Genomic DNA, 16853 nt, shown 5'->3' on the forward strand with positions numbered 1-16853 from the left:
GGTTAGCATTCTTAAATTACTTTTATGTATATACTAAGATTGAACAAATAACTAAATATATTCAGTAATGAGAATCAGGTTTATCATGTAGGAGAAAGAAGTTATAAATAAGGCTGAGGCCAAGGCGGGTGGATCACGAGGTCAGAAGTTCTAGACCAGCCTGACCAACATAGTGAAACCCCATCTCTACTAAAAATACAAAAAATTAGCTGGGCGTGGTGGCAGCCCCCTGTAATCCCAGCTACTCAGGAGGCTGAGGCAGGAGAATCGCTTGAACCCAGGAGGTGGAGGTTGCAGTGAGCTAATATCTCACCATTGCATTCCAGCCTGGACGGCAGTGCAAGACTCCTTCTCAAAAAAAAAAAAAAAAGGGCTATAAATAAAGAAAAGGGTTAGGCCAGAATGAGTTCTGTGGGGTTGGGTTGGAACCGGAGGTATCGGTGTGATGTCATGTTTTTAACATATATGTAAATGGATAGATACAGAAAATAAATATAGATGTGTATGTAGCTGTGTTTTAGTACACAGAGACATATACGCACATACACGTATCCTGATACCAGGGTGTCATTGCTTTCAGTCATTTCAGAAGATTGAAGAGAGTGTGTGTGTGTGTGTGTGTGTGTGTGTATAGTTTAAAAAACTACCAGAAAAGGTATCTCTATTCCTTGATGATTTCATAGTTCACAGAATGTATTATTCCATTTTTATGACATCCTCAAAAAGATAAAACTAAAAAAAAAAAAACTTTTTGTGGGGATGGAACTGTTCTATATCCTATTTGTGGTGGTGGTGATGTGAATCTAAACATGTATTAAAATTAACTGTATACCATAAAATTCCATTTTACTGTTATGTTCAGTTTTTTAAATTATTATTATTTTTTGAGATGGAGTCTTGCTCTGTCGCCCAGGCTGGAGTACAGTGGCATGATCTCAGCTCACTGCAACCTGTCTCCCAGGTTCGAGCGATTCTCATGCCTCAACCTCCTGAGTAGCTGGGATTACAGGCATGCACCACCATCCCCAGCTAATTTTTCTATTTTTGTAGAGATGGGGTTTCACCATGTTGGCCAGGCTGGTCTTAAATTCCTGACTGCCAGTGATTTGCCCACCTTGGCCTCCCAAAGTGCTGGGATCACAGGCATGAGCCACTGTGCCCAGCCTAAAAAATTATTCATAGAACTAGGACTCCTTAGATAAATGGTAAATTCAGTGAACTAATTGAACATCCCAAGTCCGAAATCCAAAATGCTCCAATGAGCTTTTCCTTTGAGCCTCATGTCAGCACTCAGAAAGCATCAGCTTTTGGAACATTTCAGATTTTCAGATTAGTGATTCTCAACGTGTGTTAATCACTCGATCTTCCTAGTCCTTTTATAAACAAGCCAAATGTTCCATATAGGATATCTCTGAATTTCACCGAAAAACGGGGTTGCCAATGTTAATGGAAATGTGAAAAGTGAATGAGACTGTCCAACATATAGAAGTATAAAATAGCCTGATAAATTGGAAGGAGCACTGGGTAAGACATCAAAAGACATCCAAATATACTTCACAGTTCTGCCAATAACTAATCACTTAATTGCTTTAGGCTAAATTTGTTTTGGGTTTTTTAAATATGTAAAATGAGTGTTATATACTATATTATCTCCAATAATTCTTTTTTTTTTTTGAAACAGAGCCTCTCTCTGTCACCCAGGCTGGAATGCAGTGGCATGATCATGGCTCACTGCAGCTTTGATCTCCTGGGCTCAAGCAATCCTCCCCACCTCAGCCTCCAAAGTAGCTGGGACCTCAAGCATGTGCCACTGTGCCTGGATAATTTATTTATTAATTGTAGACACAGGTTTTACTATGTTGCCCAGGCTGGTCTCAAAGTCATGGCCTCAAGTAATTCTCCCATCTTGGCCTCCCGAAGTGCTGAAATTATAGGCGTGAGTCACTGACCCCTACCAGAACTCTTCTAATAATAAAGTTCTATGAGGTGGAAATGGAGATAAAATTGGAAATGTTTTGCCTAGCGAAAGTCCCCATGCCCAACATGGTTATATGTGCTCAAGGATAGACAATAAAAAGTATTTAGTATGCTTATTTATCTCATTTATCCATAGAGAGTGAACAAAGCCTCCCTGGCTTCAGGAGTATCTCCTCTGGTATGTGGAAAGCTCCTGGAGCGATGAAGAAAATGACACCAGGAGCTCTAGAGCACTAAGGAAAGCTTTCAAATCCAATGGGATGGCTATACAGGTCAGTAAAAGAAAGACAAAAGTGCAGAGGAAAACAGTTCTTTTGTGTGTATCACATTCTGCGCTAATTACTTTAATATAATTATCTCATTTACTCTTTGCTTATGATGTAGGTTTACTGTCTCCATTTTAAAAACACTTTTTGCATCAATGAGAAACTGAGGCTCTTAGAGTTTAAGTGATTTGGAAGTCTGCACTGTCCATATTCCATCCCATCTCTGTCCAGAGAGTCGGATTCTTCCGTGAAACATTTCTACCTCTTCTGTAGAACCTTCTCTGACCATCCTGGCCCACAATGATTACTTCTTCTGAGTTTCTCTAGTGCTATTACCTGTACCACCAATTTTATACCTGTAACACTTTGCAATATTGGTTATATTTGACTTATTTATCAATCAGTAAGCATTTATTGAACAGCCACCATGGACCTCCCTAGTTAGTGGGGATACACAGGTCAATAAGACACAGCTCTTGCACTCAGGAGTTAAAATCTAATGGAGGAAACAGCCTCATTGGTAGTAAACACCCCGGGCCAGGTGCTGTGGCTCACACCTGTAATCCCAGCAATTTGGAAGACTGAGGCAGGTGGCTCACCTGAGGTCAAGAGTTCAAGAACAGCCTGACCAATATGACGAAACCCCATTTTTACTAAAAATACAAAAATTAGCCAGACATGGTGGCAGGCACCTGCAATCCCAGCTACGTGGGAGGCTGAGGTATGAGAATCGCTTGAACCCGGGAGACTGAGGTTGCAGTGAGCCAAGATTGCACCATTGTACTCCAGCCTCTGCGACAAGAGTGAAACTCTGTCTCAAAAAAAAAAAAAAAAAACAACAAAAACCGTTTATAAAAACCCCAATCCTTTCTAAGAGTACATCACTTTCTCTACTTGTCTCACCCCGAGTTTGGAACACTTACATTTCAGCTCAGGGAGAGAAAAAAATCATACCAATAAGCCTGAAAGTAGCAAAACCAAGCCTTAAGGGAAAAGGGAAAGGATAATTTTAACTAACGAACTACAGCAGCCAATATTTCATAAGCCCCAAGGATAAAACACTGCAGAAGTAACAATTGACTTAAAACCTAAATTCTCCTAGGCTGGGCATGGTGGCTCACACCTGTAATCTCAGCACTTTGGGAAGCTGAGTTGGGAGGATCACCTGAGGTCAGGAGTTTGAGACCAGCCTAACCAACATGTAGAAACCCAGTCTCTACTATAAATACAAAATCAGTGGGGCGTGATGGCGGACGCCTGTAATCCCAGCTACTCGGGAGGCTGAGGCAGGAGAATCACTTGAATCTGGGAGGAGGAGGTTGCAGTGAGCCAAGGTCACGCCATTGCACTCCAGTCTGAATAACAAGAGCGAAACTCCATCTCAAAAATTAAATAAATAAATAAATTATCCTAAGGGATAGTGCTCTTCCCAGCAGAGGGGGTTTCTGCCAAACTATCAGCCCTGTGGCAATATACAATGGCGGATAGAGCCCGGCATGGTTGGTGGACAGAGGCAGGAAGAGGATTACTTGAGGCCAGAAGTTCAAAGGCCAGTCTGGGCAACATAGTGAGACACCATCTCTATTTAAAAAATGAAGAGAAAAAGAAAATAATGGCTGGTGGCACACTGTTATCTTAACCCACTCCATGGAAGGAATCAGGGAGGAAGAGTCTCATTTTCTGGTAACTAGACATGGCTTTATGAATAAGACTATCTATTCCAGCCCCTGTTCTAGCCAGTTATCCTACTAACAACACATTCCTAAGTTAGTCTTCCGATGCAACGATAATTTCCTAATAGGTAATGAAAGTCCATAGATAAAAGTTATATGAACAAATCTGGTATATAGAAAAGATACTGCTCAGCTTTGGTTTCTTCTGAGTTCTTTTGGTCAGTCTGGATCTTGCTTATCAACAATTTTAAGTTCCATTTTATCCTTCAGTTTCATGTCCTTTGATACTAAATCAATTCCATTTGATTTAATGAGCAACTTCAATACACAAAGCAATAGGTGGCTAAAAGAATAAACATGAATAAGAGAGGACTTCCTGCTTCAAAAGTTGATAGTCATGTAAATTATTATCCAGAATACAGATCTGGAAATGTCATTTTCTTGTGACAACTACTTATGCTCTTAAGAGCCATATATAAAAGCCGTGTGTATGTGTATGTATATATATATATATATATATATATATATATATATATATATGGCTTAGCTTATTCCACCCCATACTGTAAGATTAAAATCATTGCCGTCTCCAAGGTTCTGGGCTGTGTTATGTTAATAAGGAGTTTTGGTCATTCCTACTGAGAAGCTTGTCCCAGAAATGAACATTGCAAGCATTCTTGAATCAGAGAATCACTTAGTCTTATCACAACAACCTAGGATTTGAGGAAGAGAAACATCAATCCCTGTGACTATCTAGAGTATCCACCCCACATCCTTTCTAGACTTGCCCCTGAGTAATATAATCTTCAACCCAAGCCTCATCCTGTCTACTAAGCAAGAGGTAAGGCAGGTAAATAGATTTCCTCTAAAATGTAGAGGGTAGAGTTAAGGGAACTGAAATGAATTGAGCATCTACCATGTACTATACATATCATAGCTTGTTTAAAGCTCACATTAGCACTGTAGAATAAGTCTTATTGCCCGCATTTTACATCTTAGGAAAGTGAGGCCAAAGAGGTTAAATAATTTGTCTGAGGTCACAGCTAGTAAGTGGCAAAGCCATAATTCAGGCTTGGAGAATGGTAGCAGAGTTCTAGTTCAGAAAATCTGTTGGATTCTGGCTCTGCAAGGACTTTAACATGGTTAAGAGACATTTCAGATTATCGGACTGCTTCAAAGCCATGGGCATTAGGCTCCCACACAGCAGGCTCTACTCCAGGGAACTTCAGACTCGGCTTGAAATTCGATTGCATCAAATGCCTTTAGTCTCGACAGTTTAATTTTTGCACCTTAATTTCAGGCTGCTTCCTGATGAGAAATGTGATAGCTCAGTTGCCATAAGCAAAAGAACACATACCAAGGAAATCCTTGCTGAGTTGGCAGCACCCTGGGAGGTAGGAATACTTGAGGCAGAGAAGTCCACGGAGCAGGAAAATATAGAGGCCCCTTAGCCATGAAAGCACTGAAGATCTGGGAGGCCAGGCATAGTGGTCAGAGGGATGGCCCCACAGCTGGAGGTCATCAACAGCCCAGAGTTGCATAAAAAGCAATGTGAAGGCAGGAAATAGCTTTGGTCAGGCTGCCAAAGTCACTGAACCAAAGCCAGGATCCTGAGTTCACCGATCCTTCCTACTCAGTAATATCTACAGGTAAGTCCAAAGGGGAATTGCTTCAGGAATCTGACAATTTAACTGCTGTGCTGATACAAGGATGTCATCACCAAAGCTGGAAAGAAAATGGGCCACTGATGATGACATGATTTAATAAGGAGGCCAGCTCTCATTTTTCTATTGGGAACTTGGCAAGAATTCTCTAGACAGTAGACAATACTCAAATCACTTATATATGACTTTGGAATTTGGGGTAGCTTTGACAGCAGTAGGATTTAACTTCCTGATTATGTTTAACTTGGGTTGAAAACTGACATAATTAGCAGTCTTTGGGAATCCACTAATTGACGGATGAGGCACAAAGGAGAACCAATCAGTCACTTAGATATTGCCATCAGTGATACCCAAAGGGGGAAATGAGTCATAAATAAATAATTCTGGTGGTAGTCTTGAGTTGGTTCTTTGTAGTATTTGGTTATAGCACTAAACTAGGCTGGAGAAAAAGATTCATGGGCCAGAATTCTGAAATCTTTGCCTTAGCTATATACCTGTTCAGAGAAATTTCTTTTCAACCTGTCTTTTCCTTGGCCTCTAAAGTTCTTCTCAGAGAAAAAGTCAATCCCCTGCTCCAGACTAGGGCCAAGTATGTAAGGTTTGTCAGTTTCATCTCTGTCCATAGGCCTAGTCACTTTAAGCTGGCCTGTCCTAGGACTGGGAGTCTACTGATGATGTTTTCCTCTTTCTCTTTGGAGGGTCCTGAATTTCCTAAACTGTCTTTGAGAGACTCAGATATTTTATTTTGTAAACAGCAGTGAAAAATGTTATGTATCCATTGCTAATGTTATCTGTACAAAATCAAGAAGAGATATTAGAATGGATACAAACCTAGAATGCCTTTTGAATATGGCCGGTGAGGAGTGTTCCTTGATAGTTTGTTTTCAGTTCAGTGCAAGACACATCTGAAGCACATCACTTACTGTAAATGACCTTTAAGAGGGGAAGATACTTTGGAGTTGTTCTATCACTTGAAAATGGGGCAGGACTGTTACAAGAGTAAATATAATTATTTATCAAAATACAGATCTCCAAGTCCAAAATGAGAGAAATAACTACTATTCATATAGTTCAGTCCTTAGAACCAGTACTCCTCTGCTGGTGTATGGCATTTCCACATCTTGCTTAGACTTCAGGCTGAGCCTATTATTGGTTGGAGGTGGGAGATGAGGGAGTGTATTACAGAAAATCCATCTTCCCCTCAGACTCCCAGGGTCCTATTCAGATCAACTTTTTCTAAGTTCCCAATATTTATTGAGCATATTTATGTGTGCCATTCTACTCTGGTTGCCAAAGGGGATACGAAGGAGAAATTTTACACAACGTTGTAGAGCATTTACACAAACTTGTAAAGGAGGTGAAGTTGGCCAGTTTAGTTTTGTCAATTTACTTGTGGAACTCATTAGCCTGCTTTCAGCCCTTTTGTCTCTAAAAGTTTAGGATGTCTACTGCTGGTGGTATGTGAGATGACTTCAAGTTAAATAGAAGATGATTTTAGATGGTAGATGGAAAGCATAAAATCATCACATTATGAAGAAGTAATTCCCTTTTTCATTTGCTTTCAAGCCTGGATTCATCTAGAAGAAAGTCTCATTTGGGGTTGTCATTGACATATTCCAAAACTTATTCCTTTTTAATCAAGAAAATAGACCTCAGGCCTGGAGTTTTCTTCTGGTAACAGTAGTTATTTAGAATTTACTGACACTGTTTTATTAATTTTTTCTAGGATTATATTCTCTTTGTGACAAATGACAGTAACATGCTATAAATTTTCCAATTTATACAAATATATTTCAATTTTGGAAAAGTTAGTTGATTTAAAGAAAAATATTGAGTAAATAATAATATAGGTGGCTTGGGGATATGGAAACCCTGGAGAAGTCACACCGATGAACAGTCTGAGAAACTCAAGGGAGCATGTGAATAGGTGCACAATAACACGTATAACACAGGGAAACTCTGAAATGCTATGGGAAGAAGTACGTTCAGAGTGGGCAAGACCAATTGAAGGAAGTGGGGACTGTACCAAAGGAGTCACCTCATTGCATTTATCTCTGCCCTGCATTCTACCCCTCTGTCTGTATTACAGGCCTCCTTGTAGGGCCAGGTCAGCCTTCATGTCTCCCACCAACCCCAGTCACTCAGAAAGTAGCAAGTATTCTCGCTACCTTATTTCTGTCTCTGGAAAGGATGCCTTTCTTCCCAGCTGGCGGTCCTTCCTCAGCTCAGTCTAGTGGACTGCTGCCTGTAGGACATGCAGAGGCAGTCAGGCTGCACCTGCTTCTTGCAGCGCCCCTTCCAGAGCTTTTGTCAGGTCTGCCACTGTCCTGCAACAGCATTGCTAACCCAGCACCACGGACCAGCTATGCTTTTCACCAAGAGTCTAGGCAAGAGTTTCAAGTCCTCTTAGGAGTCATTCCGTGTCATGCTAACCTGGGGCTTCACTATCCTCCATGACACTGTATCAGGGTCCCACCTCCTGCCTGTCTGATGGATCGGATTTCTTGCAGTATTGCCATTATCCCAGTCACACCTGGTTTTACCAGGTATTTTATAGAACCTCTCAGATGAGAATTAAAATGAGTATGAAAGCAGTTGAGAATCTAACTCCAAAGCTCCAGAAAAAATATATAAGATGATATCACCAAACCTTTCCTAGCCCACTCGAGAGTTTAGTCCTTGAAACTCAGCCTTTGTCTCTGTTTCCATTTTCCCTGGGTGATCTCATCTGTTTCCCTGGTTTTAATTACTACATATATGATAACACTCCTATCTGCGTGTCTAGTTTAGACCTCTCTCCAGAACTTTAGATTTTTATTTTGACAGATTCCTAGATATCTGTATTTCAGTGTATTCCACAGATAGTTCAGAGTAAACAGAACTCACCCCCTTCCTCACTAAGGCTTGCTCTTCCTTCAGAATTCTGTATCTCATCAGGGTTACCAATGAGTCTCCAAAGAGCTCCAGCTGGAAGAAACACACACATCCCATAGTCTTCTCTCCATACCAAGTACAGAGCCGAGCTCTGGTGTGGCCACCTGGGGGCAGTGCAGACTTGGGGATGTGTTTCAAAGGAAGATTTGGGGCATCCCAATCCTGAGCAATCCCAGTCCTGCAGGCAACTCCTGCCCAGCTTCCTTTCCTCTTTTTTTCAGGGAATGTCTTTGTCTGAGTCCACCTTTGACTCAGGCTCCCATTGAATTGGTAAGAGAGGGACTGGAATGGGGTCCAAGTGCAAGGCTCCCGCACGGAGCAGCATGCACGCCCATATGCACATATCCTGGAACACTTCCTGCCTTCAAACTCCTGAGAGGCACAGTTAAGCAAACCAAGCTGGAGGCTTCTTTGAGCCAGGAAACCTAAATACTTTAAAGAAAAGTGTGGAGGCTGGTGTTAAACACTGCTAGCAGGTATTACTTTGTTCTCTGGCATACAGGTGGTGACAATCACATTTCTTTAGTTTTCTAAGTTAAATACCCTTGGCTTCCATCCAACAATGAGTAGCAAATCCAATCTTGGTCCTTTATCAGGAACTTACACATATTGAGGGGAAGATGTCTCTTAGTCGAGGGTGTCTGCCACCCTTGGTGCTCTTTGCCCAAAACGATGGTCTATTCTAGGACCCTTTCTCCAGTCCCCGCTATGGCTTGGAGACTTCTGCTGAGGCTTCAGATCTGCAGTGCCTTTGTTCACCTCCCTGAGCACACAGTCATTCCCATTGAAGATATTCTGGTCCTAGGGGTCTGTGGAAGGCCTGGAGTAGGACCTGGCCACAAAAGGAGGCCTTAGTGCTCCTCAGCACCATGCCCTCAAAGCCAGACTCAGGAAATTCTCTTCTGCCCTCTTCTAATCCTACAAACCCTTCTTCCTCTCAGGCAAAACCATTTTATTGCCTCTGAGACTCTGGGTTGATTTTTAAAAAACAAAAGAACAAAAGCTCATTGATTTCTTCCTTCCTTCCTTCCTTTTTTTTTTTTTTTTTTTTGGAGACAGAGTTTCACTCTTGTTGCCCAGGCTGGAGTGCAATGGCACAATCTCAGCTCACCACAACCTCTGCCTCCCCGGTTCAAGCAATTCTCCTGCCTCAGCCTCCCGAGTAGCTAGGATTACAAGTGTCCGCCACCAAGCCTGGCTAGCTTTTTGTTGTTGTAGTTGTGGTTTTGGTTGTTGTTTTTGAAACAGTCTTGCTCTGTTGCCTAGGCTGGAGTGCTATGGTGTGGTCTCGGCAACCTCTGCCTCTTGGGTTCAAAGTGATTCTCCTGCCTCAAGCCTCCTGAGTAGCTGGGATTATAAGTGCCTGCTACCACACCTGGCTAATTTTTCGTACTTTTAATAGAGACGGGGTTTCACCACGGTGGTTAGGCTGGTCTCAAACACCTGACCTTGTGATCCACCCGCCTTGTCCTCCCAAAACCCTTGGATTACAGGCATGAGCCACCACGCCCAGCCCAGTTTTGTATTTTTAATAGAGATGGGATTTCTCCATTTTGGTCAGACTGGTCTTGAACTCCTGAACTCATGTGATCCATCCACCTTGGCCTCCCAAAGTGCTGTGATTACAGGTGTGAGCCACCATACCCGGCCTCTTTCTTTTTTAAGAGATAGCATCTTACTCTGTTGCCAAGGCTGGAGTGCAGTGGTGCGATCATAGCTCACTCCTGGGCTCAAGCACTCCTCCTGCCTCAACCTCCTGAGATTATAGACATGAGCCACCACACCCAGCTCAATTTCTTTTCTTTGTTTCTTTCTTTTTCTTTTTTCTTTCTTTCTTTTTTTTTTTTTTTTTTTTTTTTCCTGAGATGAAAGCCTGATGTCCAGAACAAAAAGCCCTGGTTACCCTTTTGGGATAGAGAGTGTGGAGGAAGATAGGAATGGTCCATTCTTTTGTGAAGAACAGAAATGGCAGACACTACAGAAAATCAAATAGTCAATTCCTCAAGCAGGTTACCCTGTCAACACTGAAGTGGTACTTATCTCACACCTTGTTCCCAAAGTTTGGGGCCTGCCTCAGATTGGTGATGCATCAGGTTGGAAGTAAGCAGCGAACTTAGGATCCCCCATACTTTAAAACATTTAAAAAAATTTATGGATACATAATAGTTGTACATTTTGTAGGGTACATGTGATATTTTGATACATACATAAAATATATAATGATCAACTCAGGGTAATTGGGATATTCATCACCTCAAGCATTTATCATTATGTTAGGAATACTCCAATTCTACTCTTTTATTTTGAAATGTGTAATAAATTATTGTTAACTATAGTTGCCCCTTTTGTGCTACCCAACACTAGATCTTACTCATTGTATCTAACTGTATTTTTGTACCCATTAACCAACCCCTCTCTTTACCCCTGCCTCCCCACTGCCCTTCTCAGCCTCTGGTAATCATTATCGTACTCTTTGTCTTCATGAGTTCAATTTTTATCTTATTTTTAATTTTTTTTTTTTGAGACATGGTCTTGCTGTGTTGCCCCAGCTAGAGTGCAGTGATGCAGTCATGGCTTACTGCAGCCTCAAACTTCTGGGTTCAAGTAGTCCTGCCTCAGCTTCTCAAAGCACTGGGATTATAAGCATGAGCCACCTCACCCAGCCCTCCATGTTGTTGTTGTTGTTTTGTAGCTCCCACATGTGAGTGAGAACATGCGATATTTATCTTCTTTTTTTTTTTTAATCTTTTTCCTGATAGCAGTAACTTAATAAAGTCCTCAATCTTTTTTTTTTCTTTTGAGAGGGAGTCTCGTTCTGTTGCCCAGGCTGGAGTACAGTGGCCTGATCTTGGCTCACTGCAACCTCCGCCTCCCAAGTTCAAGTGATTCTCCTGCCTCAGCCTCCTCCGGAGTAGCCTGGACTACAGGCACATGCCTGGCTAATTTTTTGTATTTTTAGTAGAGACAGGGTTTCACCGTGTTAGCTAGGGTGGTCTTGATCTCCTGACCTTGTGATCCACCCACCTTGGCCTCTCAAAGTGCTGGGATTACAGGCATGAGCCACCATGCCCGGCCTGTGATATTTATCTTCTATGTATGGCTTATTTCCCTTAACACAGTATCCTCTAGTTCTATCCATGTTGTTACAAATGACAGGATTTTATTCTTTTTATGGCTGAATAATATTCCATGGTGTGTATGTACCACATTTTCTTTATCCATTCATCCACTGTTGGACACTTAGGTTGATTCCATATCTTGGCTATTGTGGGATGCAATAAACATGGGAGTGTGGGTATCTCTTCTAAATATGGATTTCCTTTCTTTTGGTTATGTATTCAGCGGTGGGTTTGCTGGATCATATGGTAGTTCTGTTTTTAGTTTTTTGAGGAAGGAGCCGCCATCTTCTGCCTAGAGTTCCAAAATAACTAGCGAGAGTGGGGATGGTGCTGACTGGTTCCAGTTTCCTGGGGCTGGCCTAGTTTAGGGCTTCCATTCCTAGATCTCAGGAGAAGTGTAAGAACCCATGAGAGAATTACCCCTGGACCCTATCTAACCCTTGTATAATGAGCTGGGTGATGGAATAATAGAAGAGAAGAGCCAGGCACAGTGGCTCATGCCTGTAATCCCAGCACTTTAGGAGACAAGGTGGGTGGATCACCTGAGGTTGGGAGTTCAAGACCAGCCTGACCAACGTGGAGAAACCCTGTCTCTACTAAAAATACAAAATTAGCCAGGCATGGTGGCACATGCCTGTAATCCCAGCTACTTGTGAGGCTGAGGCAGGAGAATCACTTGATCTGAGGAAGCGGAGGTTGTGGTGAGCCGAGATTGCACCATTGCGCTCCAGCCTGGGCAGCAAGAGTAAAACTGTCTCAAAAAAAAAAAAAAAGAGAGAGAGAGAGAGAGATCCCTTGATCATGTATAAATGATAATTTTTATTTCTATTTTTTGCATACATTTTATTTCTATTTTAAAATATTTCATATTTTATTAAAATATTATTTATTTTGATTATTGGGATTTTTGGTACCTCCTGAAGTTTTGCACCCAGGACACATGCCTCACTCCTCTCACCCTACTCTGTCTATGGGCTGCTGGAGCCCTTGTGGTTTATAGGATGCAGAGAGTAGCCTGGGCCTGACTCTGTGAGACCCCCAGTGGGATGCAAGCATCTCAGCCTGGCCCTAGGCAAGGGTTAGTGGCCTAGTATCCTGGGCCAGCACTGCTCCTAGTCCCTCACCTAGAGTGTATTGAGGCTACACATGTGAGGTACATTGATACCCCTGAGCATCAAACCAAGGATCCTTTGATTTTCATCATAGATGGAGAGAATTTGCTCACATACTTCCATTCATTAGGGGTCACATAAGGATCCAAGAATTTCATGACAAAATCTGGGTTGACCTGATTTGACTAAATCCACATTCTTTACTTTGGCCCATATTTGTCAAACACCTGCTGTCTGCAGTCACTATTTTAGACATGTAGGATACACTAGTGAACAAGACAGATGAGATACTTTCATGGCGTTTATATTGTGATTAGAGAACTAGACCAAAACAAGTAAACAAACAAAATACAGTTAACCCATGAACAACACAGGGGTTAGGGGCACCACCTCCCATGCAGTTGAAAACTCGAGTATAACTTTCATCTTCCCCCAAACTTAACTACTAATATAGCCTAGTATTGTCCAGAAAGAAGCCTTTCAGATAATATAAATCATCACCACATATTCTATGTACGTGTTATACACTGTATTCTTAGGTAAGCTAGAGAAAATAAAATGTTACTAAGACGATCATAAGGAAGAGAAAACACATTTACAGTACTGAACTATATTTATTGATATCATAAGTTTATGTCATCTGTTTACAAGATGAATCATCTGCCTGCAATGGTAGGCAGTCGCAGCTCCAGACCTCAATCTGTGGTATATATCAAGCTATTCAGCTTTTTCTTGTAATGTTATGACTTTTCTCTGCTTCTTATGAGCAGTTCTAGCATCACCAGTGGCACCTTGTATGGGTCCCATGGTGTCATTCAAAGTTTATGATAGTGCATTAAACACTATAAAAAACACATGAGAACCTTGAGAGAGCACTTTTTACTGTCATATGCAATTTACTGAAGAAACTAACTGCTCATCTGGAGATGATCACTGTCACCTGGCATTTTAAGCAGATGCTTGCAACACTTGAGCTCACAGCAGTAGCAACAGGAGGTGGCTTTGAAATTATTACAGTTGTGTGTGTGTGTGTGTGTGTGTGTGTGTGTATATATATATCTACAGTTAATTGTATGCAGTTATGATTGAATACTGCATCTTTACATTTGTTTACATTTCTCTCCACCACAAATGGTGCCATGTATAGTATGTGTACATAAGTGTTGATAAATTTTAACTTTTTTTTTGAGACAGAGTCTCGCTCAGTCACCCAGGCTGGAATGCAGTGGTGCGATCTCAGCTCACTGCAACCTCTGCTGTCTGGGTTCGAGCAAGTCTCCTGCCTCAGCCTCCTGAGTAGCTGGAATTGCAGGTGTGCACTACTATGCCCAGCTAATTTTTGTATTTTTAGTAGAGACAGGGTTTCACCATGTTGGCCAGGTTGGTCTCGAACTCCTGACCTCGTGATCTGCCCACCTTGGCCTCCCAAAGTGCTGGGATGATAGGCATGAGCCACCGTGCCCAGACAATTTTAACTTTTTTTTTTTTAATTTTTATTTATTTGTTTATTTATTTATTTATTTTTCTTTTTTGTTTTTTTTGAGATGGAGTTTCACTCTTGTTACCCAGGCTGGAGTGCAATGGCGTGACCTCGGCTCACCGCAACCTCCGCTTCCTGGGTTTAGGCAATTCTCCTGCCTCAGCCTCCTGAGTAGCTGGGATTACAGGCATGCACCACCATGCCCAGCTAATTTTTTGTATTTTTAGTAGAGACGAGGTTTCACCATGTTGACCAGGATGGTCTCTATCTCTTGACCTCGTGATCCACCTGCCTCGGCCTCCCAAAGTGCTGGGATTACAGGCGTGAGCCACCGCGCCCGGCCTTATTTGTTTATTTATTTTAAAGATGGGGTTTCACCATGTTGGTCAGACTGGTCTTGAACTCCTGACCTCAGGTGATCGGCCCGCCTTGGCCTCCAAAGTGCTTGGATTACAGGCGTGAACCACCATGCCTGGCCAATTTTAACTTTTTATAATAGACTTATGTATATTTTATGGTAGTAAATGATAAAATAGACTGGTGTCTACATATATTTTATGCATTTTGACATGTCTAACTTTTTCTTAATTTTTTCAACATTTCTAGATTATCAGGTTCATCTGTGAGGTTTTTTCAAATTGTTGCAAATCTCCAAAAAATGTTCTAATACTTTTATTTTTTAAATTCCATGTGTAAGTGGACCTGTGCAATTCAAACCTATGTTGTTAGGTGGGCACGGTGGCTCACGCCTGTAATCCCAGCACTTTGCAAAATGTGCATGTTGCTCAAGGCAGGAGGATCACTTGAGCCCAGTAGTTCAAGACCAGCCTGGGCTGGTGAGTCCTTACTCTACAAAAGTGAGTCCTTACTCAACAAAGTGAGTCCTTACTCTACAAAAAATAAGAAAAATAACTAGGAATGATGGTGCCTGCCTGTACTCCCAGCTACTTGGGAGATTGAGTTGAGGGAATTGTTTGAGCTCAGGAGTGTTAGGCTGCAGTGATCACAGCACTGCACTCCAGCCTGGGTGACAGCGAGACTCTGGCAAAAAAACAAGAACAAAAAAATTCATGTTGTTCATGTAATTTCAAATAGTGATGAGTTCTAGGAAGAAAATAAGGTTATATGGTAGTGGCCGAACCCAGTGGCTCATGCCTGTAATTCCAGCACTTTGGAAGGCTGAGACAGGCGGATCACCTGAAGTCAGGAGTTTGAGACCAGCCTGGTCAATATCGTTAAACCCTGTCTCTACTGAAAATACAAAAATCAGCCGGCATGGTGGCGGGTGCTTATAATCCCAGCTACTCAGGAGGCTGAGGCAGGAGAATCGCTTGAACCTGGGAGGTGGAGGTTGCGGTGAGCCGAAATCGTCCAATTGCACTTTAGCCTGGAATACAGAATGAGATTCTATCTCAAAAAAAAGAAGTCATTTGGTAGGGAGTGAAGTGGGGTAACTTGAGAGAGGTTGGTCAGGTATAAACACGCATGAGGCAGATTCTAGGGCTGAGATACCATGTAGTATATTCAACAACTTCCAGCTTCTCCAGAAGTGGCAAATAACTTTCCCACTGGGTATCCACACAAAAACATGTGAGCATGCTTACATAGCTTGTGCTGCCCCACCTCCTCCTGCCAGGAGTTTGGTTACAGCTACGGCATTTCCACAACCTATTTAAACCAACTTTGTAGTATCCAGCAGCAAAGTATCATTCCCTGACAGGCTGAGTCATTGAGTCTCTGAAGGCTTGGAAGAGGGATCATTAACCAAATCATTCAAGAACCAGGGGGTCCCAGAGAGGTGTGTAATGAATTTCATCCAGATGTTGGAATTGGCCCTTTTCTCCTCCTTTTTTTTCCCAGTTACATTCAAAAAGTGAACACATTGTTTTCATCTTATCGAGCAAGGTGGGAAGAACATTTTTTCCTTTATTTCTAGGCAAGCCTGCATAAAGGATTGAGAGGGCTAACGCATCTGGGTAATACACAATGGCATCTGAATTATTGGAGAGTACATTGTATATGATAGAATTATACAAATAGGTAAATAGTGTTGCAAACACTTCATCAAAATCCAATTAGAGACCTCTAAGTTCATTTTAAGGTACAGCTTCCAAACTGTTTACCTACAGTGTAGACAGCCCCATCTGTTTTAAAATCCTTCTAGGAAACTATGGCTGTGCAAATTGGTCCAACAAATAGCCAAATATGCATGTTACTCTGTTAGAAAGGGAAAAGCAGACACAGGCATAAGTGCAAATTTTTATTTCATGGCATCTGAGCAACCTAAATATCTGGACAGCTTTGTTGTGCTATGTAGCTGACAACCAGGTTATTAGATTCTAACTCACAAAAACTCCTCTCCAGCCGTCCAGACTTTTCTGAGGTTAACTCTTGCCTTGGGGATAGAATGAAGAAAAAAGAAAAACAGATTTCCCCAAGCTGCAGCCACATTTAATGTCCCCTTTACCCCACACCTGAATGCCTACTCCCTGGAAGAAAACCCTAAATAAATACAGCGGTGGCAGCAGAGAGGGATTATTTTTGATTGTGGCTGCTCCTGACTCCAAGCTATAGGCATTGTACTAGAAAGCACTGCTGAGAAAGAGAACCAGGAATAAATGATACTGG

General features: G+C 41.9%; 1 protein-coding gene across 5 annotated transcripts in view; it reads left to right on the forward strand.

Annotated features, from left to right (window-relative positions):
- Nucleotides 1–16853, forward strand: part of ASIP (agouti signaling protein) — a 149633-nt gene that overhangs the window by 46290 nt on the left and 86490 nt on the right. For all 5 annotated transcript variants that reach the window (XM_064382173.1, XM_012455164.2, XM_064382174.1 and 2 more), the window contains one exon: nt 2114–2249. In XM_064382173.1, coding sequence (XP_064238243.1) covers nt 2233–2249 — 17 coding nt within the window. In that variant the 5' untranslated portion in view covers nt 2114–2232. The remainder of the gene's footprint in view (nt 1–2113; nt 2250–16853) is intronic.

The sequence above is a fragment of the Aotus nancymaae genome, unplaced genomic scaffold, assembly GCF_030222135.1.
Source record: "Aotus nancymaae isolate 86718 unplaced genomic scaffold, 86718_ANA_hifiasm-v0.15.2.pri h1tg000029l, whole genome shotgun sequence".
Lineage (NCBI taxonomy): Eukaryota > Metazoa > Chordata > Mammalia > Primates > Aotidae > Aotus > Aotus nancymaae.